The 19,440-nt window shown below is 42.8% G+C and overlaps 1 protein-coding gene across 3 annotated transcripts in view; it reads right to left on the bottom strand.

Annotated features, from left to right (window-relative positions):
* Window positions 1-19,440, bottom strand: part of LOC121346487 (ubiquitin carboxyl-terminal hydrolase 12-like) — a 28,991-nt gene that overhangs the window by 7,117 nt on the left and 2,434 nt on the right. For 2 of the 3 annotated variants that reach the window (XM_041424348.1, XM_041424347.1), the window contains exons 2-7: window positions 7,850-7,930; window positions 4,520-4,733; window positions 3,489-3,715; window positions 2,228-2,304; window positions 1,341-1,424; window positions 527-724 (exon numbers count right to left, since the gene is read on the bottom strand). In XM_041424348.1, coding sequence (XP_041280282.1) covers window positions 527-724; window positions 1,341-1,424; window positions 2,228-2,304; window positions 3,489-3,715; window positions 4,520-4,733; window positions 7,850-7,930 — 881 coding nt within the window. The remainder of the gene's footprint in view (window positions 1-526; window positions 725-1,340; window positions 1,425-2,227; window positions 2,305-3,488; window positions 3,716-4,519; window positions 4,734-7,849; window positions 7,931-19,440) is intronic. The other variant, XM_041424349.1, reaches the window with a different exon arrangement.

Below are 19,440 nucleotides of genomic sequence, written 5' to 3'. Positions count from 1 at the left end.
TGACTGCTCTTTGCTACAGCTCAAAGAAAGAACTAGTCTGATGTGTCACTGTGCTGATGACACAAATGACACAAAATGACACAAAAGGACAAATCTGAGCCTGTAAAGGAAAATTTAAAATAGTAAATAATCTAGGTCTCAGTTCTTAATTGGCTAGTTTAGTCTTAAAAGATCTTTTAAAACAAGAGATTTTTAGCCATTTTTGTGCCTTGCTAATGAAAGGCTGCAGAACTCATGGTTGTGAGGCTGTTTCACTGTTAAGAAATAATAAACACCTGAGTCTGAACATGAACTACCTTCTCAAGTGCTTTCAATCCAGACCCAGAGAAACCGACAGTAAAAGATTTAAAGTAAAACTTAAAATAGCAAAAAACCTAGTAAAAAAGACATTTTTTAAAAAAATCCAAATACTTCCAGCCAACCAGCTCTGACAGTGCTCCTGCACTGCCAAGCAGCGTTATAAAACAGCACAGGGATGAGAGATTCCCTCAGAACTGCAGGGGAAGGCAGGGATGTGCAGCAGTACCTGCCACAGTGCACCACCACGGCCACCAGGTCGTACATCCTGTCGGGGTTGGTGGCATCCCCCGAGGTGTTGAAGAGCCGCAGCTCCAGCGGGAACACCACCCTGTAGGACAGCTTGGTGTAGCGGTGCAGCTGGTCCATGTACTTGAACCTCTTCAAGTGCAGAGCCAGGATCATGGGCAGCTTCTTCACCCTCATTCTGAAGCACAAAAATGTGGGGAATAAAGGGTAAGGATTAGCAAATCACCCCAAAGAAAGATTTGTTCAAGAACGGCTTCATTATGAGGAAGCGCCGTAAAAGGAATCCAAAATACTGATAGAATAAAAAAATCTTTTTTTTTTCTCTCTTAGTGAGAACAGGCAATATTTATTCCAAATTATTAACAGCACAACTGACATCTGAATGCAAGACAACTGCAAGAAAACATCAATTTTTCACCCATCAGTGGGAAGAAAGAGCTGGAATAAATCTGTGTTGCTGCTCTAGCTGCGACCAAGTCTGAGGGGAGAAATAAGATTTTTTTGTACCCAGTGCTCCCAGACAAAGCAGATGGAATGTTTTCCAGTTTAAGCTGATTAATGCTAACTGGGGAAAATGTGGATGTCTGGAAACACCAGATAGAAACTCTTCAGGGAAAAACACAGAATGAATCTCCTCACGACGAGGCTACCATGAAGTTACTTGGTCTCTCCACTTCTCCTTCACCAAACACAGACCTAGACAACCTCACCTTTCCTTTGCCTGAATTCACCAGGTGTATTCACCCAGAAATTTAAAGAGAACATCTCCCTCAGCCTGAATATTTGGCCCTTACCTCTTCTGTGCCTCCTGTTTGCTGCGGCACTGCTCACAATAGTATTTGTATTCACTGCATAGAGTTTCAGTGTTACTAAATCCCCTGTGGAAATCAGAGAGTGGCATGAGCAGGGATATTCCAGAGCATCCAGGCTGAAAATGCTGAAAAAAACCCCAAACAACACACAGAGGATGAAGCTCCTTTCATTCATGGTGCTCCCAGACCCATTTGATGTGTATTTGTCCCGTTCCTGGGAAGCAGCATCAATGTTCAGCTGGAAAAATCTGGAATTTGCACTATTAACTGCCTGTTTTCTGGCCAGAAAAAGTAATAAACAGCAAGAAGGTGACTGAGTTTTGTTTCCATCAGTAGGCATTCCATGTTTTCTTTAGTGGCAGAAATTAAATGTTCACATCTCCAGCCATTAAGTAGCAAAGTCTGGATGATCCTTCAGCTCCCAGCAATTAGAGATCCATTATCAGCTATTAAATAGCCAGATGCTGGATGCAAATTAAATATCCAAGCAGATGATAAGCCTTGGATCCAACAGACAAACACATGGAGCAAATCTCTGCATGGAGCCAAACTGACCCTTAACATCAGGGCCAGGCAACTGAAATTCAATAAGAATATGAAAATAATCAAGAATTTATTGTAAAACCAAACACTACATGTTTATTTTTGATACAGCCTGGCTGTGTGATGTTAACAAATTCAAATCCCCATAAAAGAAAGTGAAAATCTTAGCTACCACTACTATTTATTAACTACTAAAACCCACTTAGAAACCTTCCAAAACTCACAATATTTTACCTCATATCAAAGCCTACAGAGAATAACTAATCCAGGCTCTTTCCTTCTGACCAGGGCAGGTATTTTTTCCATTCCCAAAGAATTCTGTTTACCTTAGACAATGTGTAATTGATGTATTTTGTTCCACATCAACCGAGAGGTCCAGAAAGTCCTCATCTTTGCTACTAACCTTGAAAAAAAATAGTAAGAAGAGATATTTGGTAACAATTTAGAGCCGGAAGATTTCTTTTATCCAATTCTGGAGTGGTGCAAAGTGATTAAAAATAAATGTACACACACACAGAGGCCTTTTCTTGAGGTAAACTAAAAGTGATTAAATAATCTGATGTGGTGTTAAAATCTGAAGAGGAGCATTAAAAAAAATCAACAACAAAACAAAGCCAAAAACCCATGGAGAAAAGCACAAAACCCCAAACACTTTCTCATGAAACATCTCTCCCCCTTTAGACTTCAAGGCACTTCTGATTATTTCACTGGCAAAACCAGGTTTGAAACACCCAGAGCTCTCACTGGAGAGGTTTTAACCACATTCCATTTTCTCTGCAGCCTGCTGCAGCTTTCTGCTGCATTTCAGGGTGTAACAGTCAATACTCAGAGGCAAGGCAGAAACAGGCAGATGGCTCCTCAATTAAATGGGTTAGCAGGGAGGAAAACCATCTTTCCATTTGTGGAACAGTCACATTTCACTGCAAAAACCTTGAGACAGAATCCTATTAATGTCATTTTTAGAGCTTCCCCTCACCACATAGCTATAACTTTAGATTTTAATTGCCAAGAGCAGTCTTTTCTGTTGTAATCACTTCTTGGGTTTTTTATTTCTCTCCCCATCTGGGTTTTCTTTTTTTTTTAGCACTATTAAATCAGAGGATATGACGAACTACAAATCCCTGGCCTGAAGGTGCTGTGGTTCTAATTCTAGACTTCATGCCACTTTTTTTGGTCTCAAATAGAGTGGCCAAGGACCAGCACTCAACACAGAATTCCAGTTCAAGCAACTCAGTTCGTGCCAGAGTTAAATTAAGAGCAACTCTCATGTAGGAACACAACATAAACTCTCAGTCACTGACACAGGGAATAACATGGAGACAAAAAGGCAGCTTGGATCAGCCAGGTGCAGCTGCCTCGATGGAAACAGGGAGGAGAAACAGGGAAAACACTAGGCTTTTTCTGGGCAACATACCTTAATGAGCACTGGTTTGAACATAGAGTCCTAAAATAGGCTATGCTTCATATTTTAACAGAGACAGTGCAATTTCATCTACCCTAATGAATGAAAAAGGGTGCTCAGTGTTAGGGAAACCAATCCAGAAGCTGGGAGAAAGCTAAAGAGGAGTGCTTTGGTGGTGCACGTACAGCCTCACAGTTAAGACATCTGGTTTCATTGGTTAGTGTTCCTTGGAAGATTTCATGGACCCACGTCAGATCAGGCTTGTCTCCTTCTTCACTCTCAATGCTGCCATTCTGGAGCTTCCCATTCTGCTTCTCCTGCTTCTTCTCCTCTTGCAGTAAGTCAGCAATAGTGTTGAGTAGGTAGTTTAGGAATTCGTGTGCATCCTGCTGCATGTAATTATCAAATAATTCTGGAAAGGAAGACAGGGAGGAGAATGAACAACTACAGACACTTCCCAACACCAGGTCACTGTGGTTTTTTCCCTTCCCTCTTCTCCCCTGTTACACAGCTCTGGTGGCACTGGTGAGTTTGGGAAGAATTGCACTTTGTTGTTCTCTCAATGATTATCTTCAGGTTGCGAGAAGCAAACAGCTGAAAAATACCTTTAAGGAAACTTAGTTTGGCCATTTCTCAGAACTGAAGAAAACCATGATTGGTTTGGAGTTTTTGTAGTTTTTTTTCTTCTTTTCTTTGGAAAGTGAGATAAATAAAGAAATTCAAATGTGTTGCCTTGAGCCACTGGTTCATTAAATTCAGCAGCAAGGGGCAAAAATCCCCTACTGGAAGTTTGTTATCTTTTCAAGTTCAAGCACAGAGGAGAAATCAACAGACAAAAATCACCTCACCAAACAGCCCTGGGAAATAACCTCCAGTTCTGATCCTAAGGAATTAATCCTGCCACAAATGCAAGAGAACAGGTTATGAGTGGCTGGGTCTCCTGTGAGAATTCATGAGAGCCTGGAGCAATGACCTGGAGTGTGTTTTGTTCCTCTAGGGAGCACCATACCAGTGTGGAATATCTGGACATTTCAAGTCCAGAAACACAGACACTAAGATAAGAACAACTCACAGGACAAGCACACAGGTGGTGAACTTCACACCACAAAAATCTCCAAGAAACCTGTTAAAACTTGACAATTCAGACTCCAAAAGAAACCCACATTTAACATTTTACATGCTTAAAAATGCATTAAAAAATAATTTCTTCATTTACCATTTTCCTTCCTCAAGCGGGAAATAAATTTCTTGGGTGGGATGACTCCCACCTTCTTCTTTTGTGTGGCAATACTGTTGAAGAGATCAGAGAGGCAGGTCAGGAGGCTTTCCTTCTTTCGAGGCTGCACCTTGTATGCCAAAACCTTTTCCCGAAATGGCCGACAAAAATAAAGTGCCTGTAAGACCGAGTTGCAGTAGCAGGTATTGCCGAACTGGTCAAAAAACAGAACAGAGGGAAAACAAAGGCCTTTGGATTAGGGCTGCCAAAAAGGAATGACAGGAAGAGAGTTCAAGAACGTCACACAGTGAAACTGGAGGAGTCACCTGGCAGAGCTCATTTACTGGGGAATACTGGGGAATGGGGGAAACATTGGTTGGAGTCGGGGGAAACACTGGTGGGAATGGGGGGAAACACCACTTGTGAGATGGGGGAAATACTGGCTGGAATGGTGGGGAAACTGGTTGGAATGGGGAGAAACACCACTTGTGGGATGGGGGAAACACTGGTTGGGATGGGGGGAATGGGGGAAACACTGCTTGGAATGGGGGGAACACAAGTTGCAATGAGGGGAAACTGCTTGGAGTGGTGGGAAACTGGTTGGGATGGGAGGAAGAAACACAGGTTGGAATGGGAAGAAACACTGCTTGGAGTAAGGGGAAACCCTGATTGGGATGGGGGAAACACTGGATGGAATAAGGGGAAACACTGGGTGGAATAAGGGGAAACACTGGTTGGAATAAGGGGAAACACTGGATGGAATAAGGGGAAACACTGGATGGAATAAGGGAAAGGCTGCACCTTGTGACAGCAAGGGAAGGGAGCGGAGACAACACTCACAGGACACTGGGAATACACACAAAAAGTAATTAAGGGTTCAGCAAAGAATCCAAATTTGTGGAGACACAGCACAACTCATCATCCTGAGAGGGGAGAGGTAGCAAGGACACTAAATAAATAAATAACAAATTCCACAGAATGTTTTAAGTTGGGAGGGACCCCCGAGGATCACCGAGTCCAAGTCTTAGGTGAACAACCCACACAGGGATCAAACCCACAGCTTTGGCACTTCCAGCACCCTGCTCTGACCAGCTGAGCCAATCCCAGTGGCAAAACCTATTACAAATTAATAATAAAATCAGAATTTTCTGCTTATAACAGAATGTTTTGAGCAGCACATGATGCAGGGCCATGCACAGAGCAGCTGGTTTGCATCTGGCCTGTGTGAAGGCGGTGTCAGGGACAGATAAGGCCTTGCAGAGGCTGCTCCCCGTGGCTGAACAAGGAGGACACCAGGATATCAGCTTATCACCCACAACCACATACCATGGCTTCAGAGCTGCTCCTCTGCAATCTACTGTGCTGCTGCTTCATAAAAGGGACACAAATTCTGGGTTTGCCAGTCCCCAGATATTCTGGTAATGACATTCTGCACCCCAAGAGCAATATATTTTAAATAAACCAAAAAAAGCATAAAAATCTGTCGGCAGAGCAGACTGGTTTTAGGTGATACACTGAGACATGGCCACTGCTCACCCAAATTTGGTGTGATTACTGCAGCAGAATGGTTTCAAGGTAACAATCACTTTGACTGAAACCGAAAATGAATAGCTTCATTCATACAGCTCAAAAGGTCACAGATTGACATTGATTTACACCATGTGCAAACAACAGGGAACAACAGTTAAAACTTACTGACATGAGGAAAATAAATATGAAAACTAAACAAACACATGAATTACAAGAGAGAATCACTCACATGCTTGTTAGTGACCTACAAAAACAAAGAAGCATCATGCTAAATAAATCTGCACACAACACAAAATATGCATCCTAAGTCTGAAAGCTTATTTGAAGATAGGAGCTTCTTAAAATGAAAATTGAGATGAAATTCTGGAATTAATTGTTTCACCACTGTTCCATCCTCTTGGGCTTTAGTAAATATAAACTATTTTAACAGTTTCCCACATATTCTGCAGTGGCTTTAGACACAGTTTAACAGAGTCAGGTTGCTTTAGCTTACTGATCCAAAAATTAAATAATTATTCAACCCAAAGCTTTGGCCTCCATTGCCCACGAGTTCAACACCTGATTGTATTTGCAGTGCCATCACACATTTAACAGCACTGAAGCTGAAGCCATGAAACTGACCTCTTTAAAATGCTCCAATTAATTCCAAATCATGAAAGAACCAGAAATAACTTCAGAAAAAGCTCAGCAGAACAACAGTGTGAAAACACCACCCTCAAGAAACCAGTTGCAAGAAATGAAGCCCAACAGTGTTAGTCATGTTTGTCCTTCAAAACAGAGAATGGATGGGGTTCTAATAACTCTGGTTATTTTTAGGATGCTGTTTTTCCTCCTCACACCATTCAGTCTTTGCTATTTCTGTTACAATTCCATTTTTGCCATTATGGTGCAAACCTCAGCAGCTTTGGAATGGCCACCAACACCCCACGTAGGGAACAGAATTCTGGGTGTTTGGGTAGCTGGGTGTCTGAAATATAAACTGTTAGAAACCCACACAAACTCAATTAACTGGGTCTCTAATGAGCTCAATAAATACTATTTAGTTGGCCATACTTGGTGTGTGAAGACATGGAGCATCTCCCAGCTCTCAACACAACCCTGATGACGAGAACACAGGAACAATTGTTTCTAGTGAGTTCTGCCAAAATTGCATTTTCCCATCATGAATAGGATGCCACAGAACTGCTGCTGCTCTGAACTCACCAGGATCAACATGCTCTGCACAGCTAATGCTGGCAGGCAGCTCTGCTGCCCCACAGCCACACAAACTGCAAAAATCCAGCTTTTTGGAGGGCTCATGGCTACACCAAAAATCCAGAAGGAGTATTACAACACGAAGGAATTATCCACCCACTCCATATCATTCATCTCCTGCACAAAACTTCCACTTCTCCCACGAGAGGGGTGTTTTTAGAACTAAAAAGTAACACGTTTTAATTTTAAAGCCTCCTTTTAAAGCCTCCCCTGCACTGCAGCATCAGTGGAAAATCTTCTCTGGAACAGTATATGAACAATGGACACACTTTATTATTTCCAATTTTCCAGCTAAATATTAAATCTTAGAAGTGGAAATGAACTAGAGGAGGAAGAGTTCTCTCACAGACTCTACAAGAAATACATTTATTTCTCTGTGTTTCATATGAAATGCTATCTTGGTTAATGAGCACACTGCAGGATGTCTGTGCTCAGTCCCACTCTAAGTGAGAAGTCTCATCAATCAAGTTCTCAGAGAATCCTGCTAAGCTCCAAATTAGGATGTGAATTAAAACCCAGCATTTTAAGCATAGAAAATTCACTTACATTGACCAAGCCAAAATAATGCTCATTCACAGGGAACTGCTCAGGACCAATCTCTTTCTCCAAAGCAGAGGCATTGGCGCCCTACAAAAAACAATATTTATGTTAGAGAAAATAGAAATTTCCCAAAAAAACCCAAAGCTTAGGAAATAATTTACTTCCATTGAAAATCAGTATTTTGTCAGAATTAAATGAATGTGATGCTTTATTATCATAAATGTACCAAGGTCTCATTTAAAATCTCAACTCCCTCAGCCAAAATCAGTAATCTGATCTAACAGAGGGGTTTTCTACATTTGAGTTTATTTGGAAATTACCACAACCAGCTGTTCTCACTTAAAACACCAGGTTGGCCACAATGATCTAGAAACAGCAACTCAATTTAGTCAAGAATGCACTGTAAAAATAAAGAAACTTATTCTGTATTTTTCTAGCTTTATTTTGCAAAATACTACGGACAAGTGAAGTTTTTGATTACAAACCCCCAGAAGAATGGAAGGAAGAGTTTTATCACATCTCAGATCACCTGAGAGTGCTTTGGCTTGGTTACCTTTAATTTCAAGGTATGGAGCTCACAGTGCATTTTGACACATCCTTGAATTTCCAGCAGTACACTGAGGATGGACTCTGCTGTTTTAGACACAACTGAAAACCACCACTGCCCTTATGTGGCACATAAAGCAACAACTAAAGCATTCCAATGTTATATTTTTAATTTTAATTTGGTCCACTTCATATTCCAAGTGGTTTCTTCATCTCTTTCCATTTTCAATTCACCAGCCCCTTATTGATGGGAATATCTGGGGTTGGTACCTTCCCTCATCCCTCTCCACCTTGTTCTTTAATGCTTCTTGCTGATGTTCCAACATTCCTGAGCTCCTTTGTGCAGAATCCAAACACTTTGGATTCCTAATTCCGCTTTAAATGCCCAAGTCACTCCAAGTCTAACCTTGCCCAAACAGAAACCCTCCTGCACAGGTGAGCCACCTTCAGACACCTCAGAAAAACATTAAACCAAACATTACAGTCCAGCAAAACCCAATTTATTTATTTATTCCCCTGAAGCAACCAATGCTTTTCAATTGCTGAGCAAACATTTCCACCATCTCCCTATTAATATAAATCACAAGCAGAGTAAGGACAGTTCCATCCAGATTGTCTTTAACAGAAAAATAAAAATTTCCTAAAAAAACAGGAGAGAAACCAAGAAAAATAAAAATTTCCTAAAAAAACAGGAGAGAAACCAAGGAACAATATGGCTTAACAGCTGTAGTTGGATGTCTCCCATCAGATTTACAGTGAGTTACATTTCTCAAAGCAGATAAAACGAGGCAGGCTCAGAACTGGGTACTCCAAACCCCACAAAACATTCACAGGGTGCTGACAGATTTACAAGCAGAGCTCTGCTCAAGCAGCAATTACACACAACATTTTTGAGGCATCAGTGCCAGTTCAGGCAGCTCCTTTCATTTGTTTCCTTGCAGCCATTCCCTGCTTTCAAGGAGCTCTTTTTCCTCCAATATCTCCCCTCAATAAAACCCAAATCAAACCCAAAAAAAAGGAGAACCATCAGCAAGGAGGATTTGCTGGCAGGGGTCTCTCCTGGGCTACCTCAGCTCTCCACTTCCACTGCTCTGATCCACACTTTGGGAAATGCTGTAACTGGAGATGAGCATCAAAATTCATGGAAATGCATAGGGAGGGGAAAATTCCAGAATTTTCAGCCTGGAAATCAGAACTGGCTCCTGCTGAGGCTGTTTTGCTCTTCCATGCTGCACGTTTGGAGATTAGGAAAGGGAGATTTGTAAATCCTGTGAACTTGTGAAGTGCAGTTTCAATTCCTCTGGAGTTTCCTCGCCCCCTCCATGGTCTCCAGTACTTCATTAGGAGAAAAGCCCATTAAAGGAGGTACCAAACCTCACAGAACCAGTGAAACCTGACAGCCCAAATGCTCCAGCTAGAAAGCAACACATGGAATAAATATCTGAACAAATAAATAAAACCATAAGAACTGTAATTTTAATAAAGCTATTGAAGAATTGGAATAACTTACCATAAACCAGGCTTGTTAACCAAGCCACCAACTTGTATCCATTTAACCTGACAGGTTACAGGTGAGTTTTTTTCCAAGTGTTTTCTTGTATTTATTGCCCAAATTTATAAATTTGGGTAAACTAACTGCAGAGGCAGATTAAAAAAAAATTAAAGTTTCCTTAATAAATTAAATTATATTTAATGTATTATTTACAACTGAAGTTGTAGGTGCCTCATCCCTGGGAGTGTTCAAGGCCAGGTTGGAGCAACCTGGGATAGTGGAAGGTGTCCCTGCCCATGGAATGGGATGAGCTTTGAGGTCCCTTCCAACCCAAATCATTCTGGGATTCTGTGATGATTCTCAAGTTTCTTGCCAGAGAGTATTTTAAATTCATAAAATCATAAAAAAAAACAAAACAGAACTCAAAGCACTTGTGGGAGGAATAAAAAAAATCAGAGATGAATCATAAATAGTTCTGAAGATGCAAACTTGCAAATTAAATAGTGAAAAAGCTCCAGGAAATGCAATGCCCAGCGTTCCATGGAAAAAGAACTCCCTTGCAGAATCCCAGATGATTCACCACGGAGTCAATGTCCAGGAGAACTGCACTGAACAAGGATATGGGATATGGGGGGAAATCCACTTTATGGGGAGGGCAGCACCTGGCCTCGGTCACATTTTGGGCTAAGGTCCAGAACTGCAGCCAAAGTCCAGCTCCTCCCAATCAGGGATCTCTGCAACTCAATTAACAATTAGCCAATTAACCCAGCGCAGCTGAAACCTGGTCCAGCCTGAGCAATGAGGCTTTGCTGTCACACTGACAGGTGTCACATCCCTTTGGCCACCCAGCTAAAAGGTTTTTCCATCTGCCACAGATCACAGGAATATTTCTTCACAAGAAACAATCCACACTTCAACATTTTGGAAATATAAAAGTCACATTTTGTCTAGAATTAAAAATGTAACCGAAGTTGCAAGTGTACATAATATGAACATTTATTTTGTTATTTGGGGAATTAATTAAATGCTCCTATTTGGGATGCCACAGCCGAAGTGTTCTGCATCTTGTGGTACTTTGCACACCTAAAACCATCAGAAGATCAATACAGTTTTGCTAAACTATGTCACATATTGTGGGAGCAACAAGAAATGCCATGAAAAAAATCCCTCATCCATAGCAATTGAGTTTGCTTGGCATAAAGCATCTAAGCAAAAACAGTAAAAACTAAAATACAGCTGAATATAAAGATTAATGACTTCTCACTGCTAGTGCAAGGCAAATAAATGAATGCTTTAACAAGCCCAGAGTACATCCCTGACTGCTGGGAGGTGCAAGGAAATGCTCTCCAGGAGCTGTTCTGCTCCTCTGCTCCAGGACCATCAAACTCAGTGTTGTGAACAGGAATAAAGCCAGATTTCTCCAACACACAATTACCCCAGGAGGAAAACTTCCCCTCATTTGACCACGTGGCAATCGTGATTGACTTACATAATGAGACCTGAATTTAGTGGTGGGGGAGGTGACAAGGGAAGCTTCAGCACTTGTAAGCAGAATTTTCCATTTTCTGGAAATTCCTGGGACTTCAAGAGTTGTCTCAGAGCTCCCCTTTTCTGCTCACAGCCCACTCACAGAACTGGCTGTGCTTCCACAGTTCTGGAATTATCAGCTAAATAGGAAAATGAAAAACTGCCTGGCCCATCTCAACTATCACCACCTCAGCAGGAATACACACAGCTAAAAATGGCCAAGAAAACCCCCAAAGAACAACAATAAAATATTTCCTGTCATAGCTGCAGTTGTTTTACTTTATGAGTATCAGCTAATTAGCAGAAGAGTCTATCCAAGAACATTTCATGTCTGAAAAGACATAGAACAGCCTTAAAAAAATCTAATATACCAAATACTGAAGTACCAAACACAGCACAGGGAATTGTTAATATTCAAGTTTTCCTCACTTTTTCATATCAACACAGTGAGGGACATCACACCAATATCTTGATTTAAAAATGCAAGGAAAGGCTGGATGTGGCACTCAGTGCTCTGGGCTGGTGACAAGGTGGGGATTGTCATGCTGGGCTCGATGATCCTGGAGGTATTTTCCAACCTAAAGGATTCTGGGATTCTATTCCATGCTCAGAGCTGGATGAGATATAGAGAAAGTAGCATGGGGGTAAACTAATATCTACCCAGAGAACACCCAAGGCAAGTTTTGTTGAATTTTTCAAAGAAAAGGGATGTGAAAAGAGCAATTTCCAACCCACTTACCTGAGGGAGCTGTTTAACCAAGCCATACTGAGGCAGTGATCCCACAGTATTCCTGAAATTTTAACTGAAAAACCCATCAAAACCAGAAGAGAGATCTATCAATTCTTCCAGCTTGTAAGCTATGAGTGATTTTTGCTCACCAGAGAAGTCTTAAAGATTTATTTCCAGTTCAATGCACTGTGCAAGTGGAATAAACAGTAGTAGACTTTTGTTTCTTAGCCAGTGGTAACTCACTGCAGCACTAAAAGGAGATCACAGAGAAGGATAATTAGGCATTATTGCCTCTTATTAGCAAAAAACAAACAAACAAAAAAAATCCTATTCCTGCAAAGAAAATTTGTATTTTGCATAGCCTAGATTTAACTGATTTCAGAAACTGGAAATGTATCAAACAACAGGGTCTTCAATAGTTGGTGACCTTAAACTTACTGGATTTGTAATTATTCTTACAGACAAAAGGCTCATAGTTTGCATTCACTTATCTGACAGGAATCAGAGGAGTGCTCAGTTTTGTCTGTATTATACTTAATTAGCTTTATGGCAGAAATTGCAATCAGGCTCTGAGTTGAAGAGTTTTGGTGAAGCTGTGGATGAATAAAAGCTGGGAGTGATTAAGAACAACCCCACGGCTCAGAGCAGGAGCTGCTGTCAGCTGAGAATTCCACATTTCCAGCATCCTTGTGGCTCCTACTTCAAGTTACAACCTCTTTTCCTTTCCAGCAATATGAGTTTTACTGAGTTTCAATGAAATCCTGATCCATCACAAACCCTGGCTGACAATTAGTGGACTGTTATTACAGACTACCCATTTTTTTACCCTGAACTAACACTTTCCTGTGAGATTCACATCCTCTGAACAGAGAGAGACAATTCTCTCTCTCAAGTTCCTGGAGAAGCAGAGAAAAGAATGATCAAAACAATTCTTATCTCATTTGCTGCTCCTGTGTTTTTGCCCAAGTAGAATGCATTATGGAAGATTGTTTACCTGAAGGAATTTAGTAATTAGATTCTAGAGTGAGTATTTTGTTTTCTTAACCAATATCTGCAAGCTGTGTCCAGACAGAAAGTCAAGAAACAGTCATGAGATTTGGTTCAGCTCTTGTTCAGTTTCAGTTTAGATGCCATGTAATATAGTGTAATACAGTATAAAAGACTATAGTATAATAAAGTAATTAATTAACCTTCTAATATCATAGAATCCTGCTCATCATTCTTGGGAAAAAAATCACACCAATACTTTCCCACTTCGCTGGAATCCCCAATTCCATTCCAAATATCTGCTTTTGCTGCTCTGGAGGCAACTCTGCACATGTGGGCATGGTTAGAAAAGTAGAAAGAAGGATGTGAGGAGACCAGAGCATGGAGCAGCTGCTGCTGCAGGTCCAGGGAAAAAAGGATCAAAATTAGCACAACTCTGGGGCAGGACCCTCACTGCTATTCTGAGCTCTTGTCAAAATAATCAGGTCAGTGCTGTGCTGCTGCTCAGCAAAGAGTGAGCACTGGAGCTGGGAAATGAGGGGAAAACCCACAAAGCAGGGAAGGAGCCACGAGTGGGGAGATCCCGCTCCCCTCAGAGTTCATGGCATCCACCCCTGACAAGTTCTGAGGGGCTCTAATTAATCAGCTTTTGAATTGCCAGTGGGTTTAGAGCCATTCCAGAACCACCACTGGCTCAATGTAATGACAAAAAATACTCAAGATTTCTTTGGTGTCATTAAGAGACACAGAAATTCAGAGAGACTTGTCAAACAAATGCCCCATGAGGTTTTAATTGATGGTTTTTAACAGGTATGAAGCAGCTGCTTAAAGTACAAGGGAATTAAGTAAAATGGTGAAGTTCTTCCAACCTTTTCAAAAATACAACTACAAACTTACACCTTGGTCTTTTTTCAAAATTGATTCTGCCAAAATCTACAAGAAGTAAATTTTTATTTTTTTTAAAGTCTGCTGTGCTTATTTTGGGCACTCCACTACTTTAGATGGACACACATAAATATACACACCCCAAGAGATGCTCCATTTACAGTTCACTTGTGGACAGTTGCAGATTGTCAGAAGAGAACTTTAAAAATGTGGATGTGTGTCCCAAAATTCCAGAAACTTTCTATCTGTTCACTGTATCCTTTTGAAACTGCAGTTCTCTATGCTGGCCTCCACCCTTCAGCTGCTTCAGGCCTGTCTAAAACACAGCCAAGACTAATCAATTCCATTAGCTCACTTTTAACAATCAATTTAAAGCCCTCTCCATACATGCAAATTGGAAGATTCAGCCTTTCTTTAAGGCTAATTACAATTATTTTAGCTCAGTACAAAATATTAATTTCAAATTACCTGATTTTTATGCATTTCTCTCTTTGCAATAAATCTAATTCAGTTCAAGTGAAGGAATTAAAGGCTCATAACTCAGGGGATCTCTAACCTTTCCCTGCAGCTGGATGCACACCCAGGAGCTGTATAACATCACTGGAGTAAAAACCTGATGAAATAAAATCCCTGAGGATATTTGGCTTGGACTCCACACCATCCTAACTCCTGGACTGGAACCAGCTGCTTCCCACTGAGCACCTGCCTGCAAAAGGCATTTCCCTTAAAGAAAGGCAAAAAAGGGAAAATAACCTACAGGATTTCAGTGTCCAGAACGTGCCTGGTGCCTTGCTCTCTAGTTACTCATTTGGGGAAAATAACCTACAGGATTTCAGTGTCCAGAACGTGCCTGGTGCACAAGTCTTGCTCTCTAGTTACTCATTTGCCTTTGGATAAATGAGAGCAGCAGAAGATTCAGGGTTTAGACCAAGCTGGGAAGCAGCTTTCAGGTTGTACAGAAAAGCTCCCAGGGACACCATCATGCAGCACTCCAGATTAGAGGAGCTGCTTAAAGCCACTGCTGAGGAGTTGTTTTAAGAGTGAATAAACAAATCAAAACAAAAAGGGGGGAAAAGAACAAGTAGGCCAGGCCAGAGCTACTTAAAACCTTGCAGGAAAGAAAATCTGCATGAGCTGATGCAGAAGTCTGCCTGCACTTGCTGTATTTGCTGAGATAATAGTTCCAGCTTCAGGACTATTAAAATTACCCTGGGGGGGAAGTGGAAATGGAGCAGGTTGGGGTTGTATTGCTGCAAGTTTATAGAACACACTGTCATGGTTTTGTAAACACAGATTAGATGTTGCTTTCCCCATCCTTTAAAACTCCTTGGCTGTGGAGCACTGAAGTCAGATAAAAAGAGTTGTCAGCTCAGGTTTGAAAGGATCCCTTTTCATGGATCCAGGAAGGCTGTCTGTGTTCCAGGCATAACAAATTACTGTAAATTGAGCCCTGGATTGCAGCACTTTGCCTGCATAAGCACTCCAAACAAACTGATAATCCTGAAAGGAGCAGTGTCACAGACTATCCAAGGCTCCACGCTTCCCAGTGCCACGGAATCTTCCTCCTGGAAAGGCTGTGTCCATTCCCAGCAGGGAGGACAGCTCACAGAGCACCCTGACTGCTGCCATGGCACCCAGAGAAACTCCAAAGTGCTGTATTTCCAAAGGAGTTTCTCCTATGAAGCCTTAATTGGAGTGGTTTTAAATCAGTGAAAGCAGGGTGCTTTGTAAACTCCTCCAAGCACATGTTTATTCTGTGAGGAGCTGGTCCTGCAAGGTCCACAGGATCCACACCTCCCAAAGGCAAAGCAGGGCCCACACTCCTGGAAAACCCTCTCACTTGATGCTCTGTAAGAGAGACAGCAAAGCTGGGCTCCAGTGAAAAGAACACGTGGAAAGGATGCTGCAGAAAGGGCAGGAAAAACAGAACCACTGCTCAGGGCTGAGCTTTGTCAGCAGCTCCTTCCCCTCCTCAGCCCCTGCCTCCCACACCACCACTGCTCCCAGTCCATCCCAGGCTCCCACACCACCACTGCTCCCAGTCCATCCCAGGCTCCCACATCACCACTGCTCCCAGTCCATCCCAGGCTCCCACACCACCACTGCTCCCATTCCATCCCAGTTTCCTCAGCCACTGCTTCCCAAATCACCACTGTTCCCAGTCCATCCCAGTTTCCTCAGCCCCTGCCTTGCAGACCACCACTGCTCTCAGTCCATCCCAGGCTCCCACATCACCACTGCTCCCAGTCCATCCCAGTTTCCTCAGGCACTGCTTCCCAAATCACCACTGCTCCCAGTCCATCCCAGTTTCCTCAGGCACTGCCTCCCACATCACCACTGCTCCCAGTCCATCCCAGTTTCCTCAGGCACTGCCTCCTACATCACCAGTGCTCCCAGCTCAGCCCCTGATTTCTCCAGCCACAGGAGTCCTGGTGACCTGTGCTTCTCGCAGTGACCCAGTAACACACAGGCATGGAGGCTTTGCCAGCTCAGCTCTCAGGGATTCTGCAGCTCTCTTGGAGAACAAACACAAACAGCTCCCAGCTGTGCAAGGCCCAGTGTTTACCAGCATTGTTCTTTTGTGAGCTGGCACTGAGATTTTATCAGGAGCCTCACACATCAAACAGGGCAGGGACAATGCTGTGGAGAGTGAGGAAGTGGATGCTGAGGGAGAGCAAGGATTTATAAATAGGTTAATATTTCGTTTATAACTTCAGACATTACACGGGCACAGAGCAGTAAAATTCAGCTGTGAGACCAATCAATGGATCTGAATGGGGAAATACATTCACAACTCAGTGCATGAGAGGTTAAGTGGAAAAACCATGGAATAGTTTAGGTTGGAAGGGACCTTAGAGCCCATCCACTGCCACCCCTTGCCAGGGTGGAACACCTTCCACTATCCCAGTCTGCTTCTTAGGGTGGAAGAGACCTCAGAGCTCACCACTGCCACCGTTTGCCAGGGTGGGACACCTTCCACTATCCCAGGCTGCTCCAAGCCCTATCCAGCCTGGCCTTGGACACTGCCAGGGATCCAGGGGCAGCCACAGCTTCTCTGGACACCCTGTGCCAGGGCCTTACCAACCTTAATGGAAAATGTTCCTTCCTTTCTAGTCTAAATTAACCCACTTTTAGTTTAAAACCATTCCCCCCTCTTGTCCTTTCATAACAAAGTTTATCCCCATCTGTTCTACAAGCCCACTTTAAGTATTCACTATAAAAGGAGCTGAAAATAGAAAATACAACATACAAACAAACCATAATGATGCACAGTGCTGCCCTTTATTTTGGCAGCAAGTGCAGGACTCCCCCAAACTGGCATCTGCTGGAGCAAGCACTGAAAGCCATTTCTCTTTTAATGGCAACAAGACAGCGAGTGATGTGCATGTAAACAGACGAGTTCCAAGGCAATAAAAGCATTTGCTCTAAATCCTGATTAAAGAACCAAACAAGAGATTCAATAACAGAGCACACCTTGAACAAGCTACACTCTGTTATTTTTGCATCCTTGCCCAGGTAGTCACACTTCATTTTTAAATGGTAGCAGCTATGAAGCAGAAGTCCTCTAATATAATCAGTGTCTACTTTGAACAAATGGACCATGGAGTGCCCACTTTCCTCAACTCCATGGCACAACACAGCTGGGATCCCTCATTTTCCTGAGGACAATTAAAGCATGACGTTTTAAAAGCTTATGGACACCAGGACAGCACAAAAGCTCCTTCATGTGTTCAGGACTCCTGTAAAATCCCAAAGGTCATTCCAAGGGAGCCTGTGTGGTCCACCTGAACTGCAGCCTGCCTTTGCTTCCAGCCCCAAACTGTCAGAAACCCCAAATCTGCAGCAATAAACAGCCACCACACACAGCATTAAAGCAGAACACAACATGTGGGAAAACCTTGAAGTGACCTCTGCCCTGCTTTGCACAGGGTTATGCATTTCTTTTCCCCCCAAAACAATTATTCTCAGTTATTCTCAGGCTGGATTTTAAGTGCAAAGATGAATATTTGGTTTCTTTCAGCTAAACAAGTCAGTCAAGAAGCAAAGCACTGCTAGAGACAGAAATCTGCTTAGCCAGCTCTACTTCCACCCTCCCTTCTTCCAGTGATAAAAATGAAAGCTATAAATGTTAATTCTCTGATAGAGCCAAACCAAAGTCCCACAGCTACAGGTGACAGCAAGGAGGTGACATTACACACCAGGGACACCCCAGCTCTGCTTGAGCTGCCCAGTGTAAATTATTCAGCAGGCAAATGGAAATGTGGGACTTACAAATGCTGCAGCCACCTCCTCTCTAGCACTGAAGTCAATAATTATGTCCTGATTCAGTGTTTGTAAGACTACCCCCAATTTGTAGCCTGGATTGGAGTTCTTCAGGCATGTCCTACTAGTTTAACCAACAATTAGACATGAATCTAGAGGAAGTGGCCCTAATTGCCTACAAGAAACAATATTTTGCTCATAGCTTACTACAGCCTCCTCACAAGCTGCCAGAGAGGAAAAGCCCAGCTCTGGGCTTTGCAGCTTGCTCCCTTCTCAAGTTCTGGTCTCCTCTTCCAGAAGTTCTATCAATTCAACAAAATCAAGTTCTGACTCAAAAACTCAGTTTTACAACTGCCTCAGAGCACAGAAAACACATCCTGGGTCAGAGGAAGCAGTCAGACCCACGGAATTCTGCTCTCCCCACTCTCAGCCAAGAGAGGATTCCCACCTGCTCACCCCAGACCCACAGACCCCCTTTAAACACTTCTGAAACAGCAACTTAGATTTTTTTAAGCAAAATGCCTCAGCAGTGCTCTCTGTTTCCATTTCCCTCAATCCTGCAGTTGCCTGCAAAGGAAAGGAAAGACCCCCAAAGCCCAGAGCAAAGGGAAGGGCTGGGACACAAAGCTGGTGCCAGGGAAGCAGAGCTGGGGCAGTGGCTCCTGGCCATGGCTGTGCTTTCCACGTGGTGCCAGCAGCCTCCCCAGGCAATGAATCACATCCAAATGGACAATCCCTGCTCCCAGTGCTGGCCAGGCTGAGCTGCCACAGGGATGTGATGAAACTGATGCCTTGTGAAGGCTGCCCCAGAGCAGAGGCTGGACTGAGCTAAAGAATAAAGCAGGGATTTGTTCAAAGGATCTCCTCAATGGATGCACCTTGGGCAGCACAAGAGCCCAGCCAGGGCTGCACCCAAGATGAACCAAAATGGGCACAAAAATCCCCAATTGGTCACAGGGTCTGTCACTTTGATAAGTTCTGCTCCATTTGCATATTGGAGTTCATTGTCCAATTCCAGCTCCAGCCCATGCAGTCCCATCCTGCTTGTTTTTCTCTCTTCAGTTCACATTGTTTGTGCTCTTGGGCCTGAATTTGGGTCATTTGTCCTTGGTCCCCAGCTAGAGCAGGAATTGTTTTGTCTCCCTGCTCTGTGCACAGAGCTCACCA

Source organism: Onychostruthus taczanowskii, unplaced genomic scaffold (assembly GCF_017590055.1).
Source record: "Onychostruthus taczanowskii isolate IOZ18803 unplaced genomic scaffold, ASM1759005v1 scaffold81, whole genome shotgun sequence".
In the NCBI taxonomy this organism is placed as follows: Eukaryota; Metazoa; Chordata; class Aves; order Passeriformes; family Passeridae; genus Onychostruthus; species Onychostruthus taczanowskii.
The sequence above is the reverse complement of the archived record's forward strand: the minus strand, read 5'-3'. Positions and strand labels throughout refer to the sequence as shown.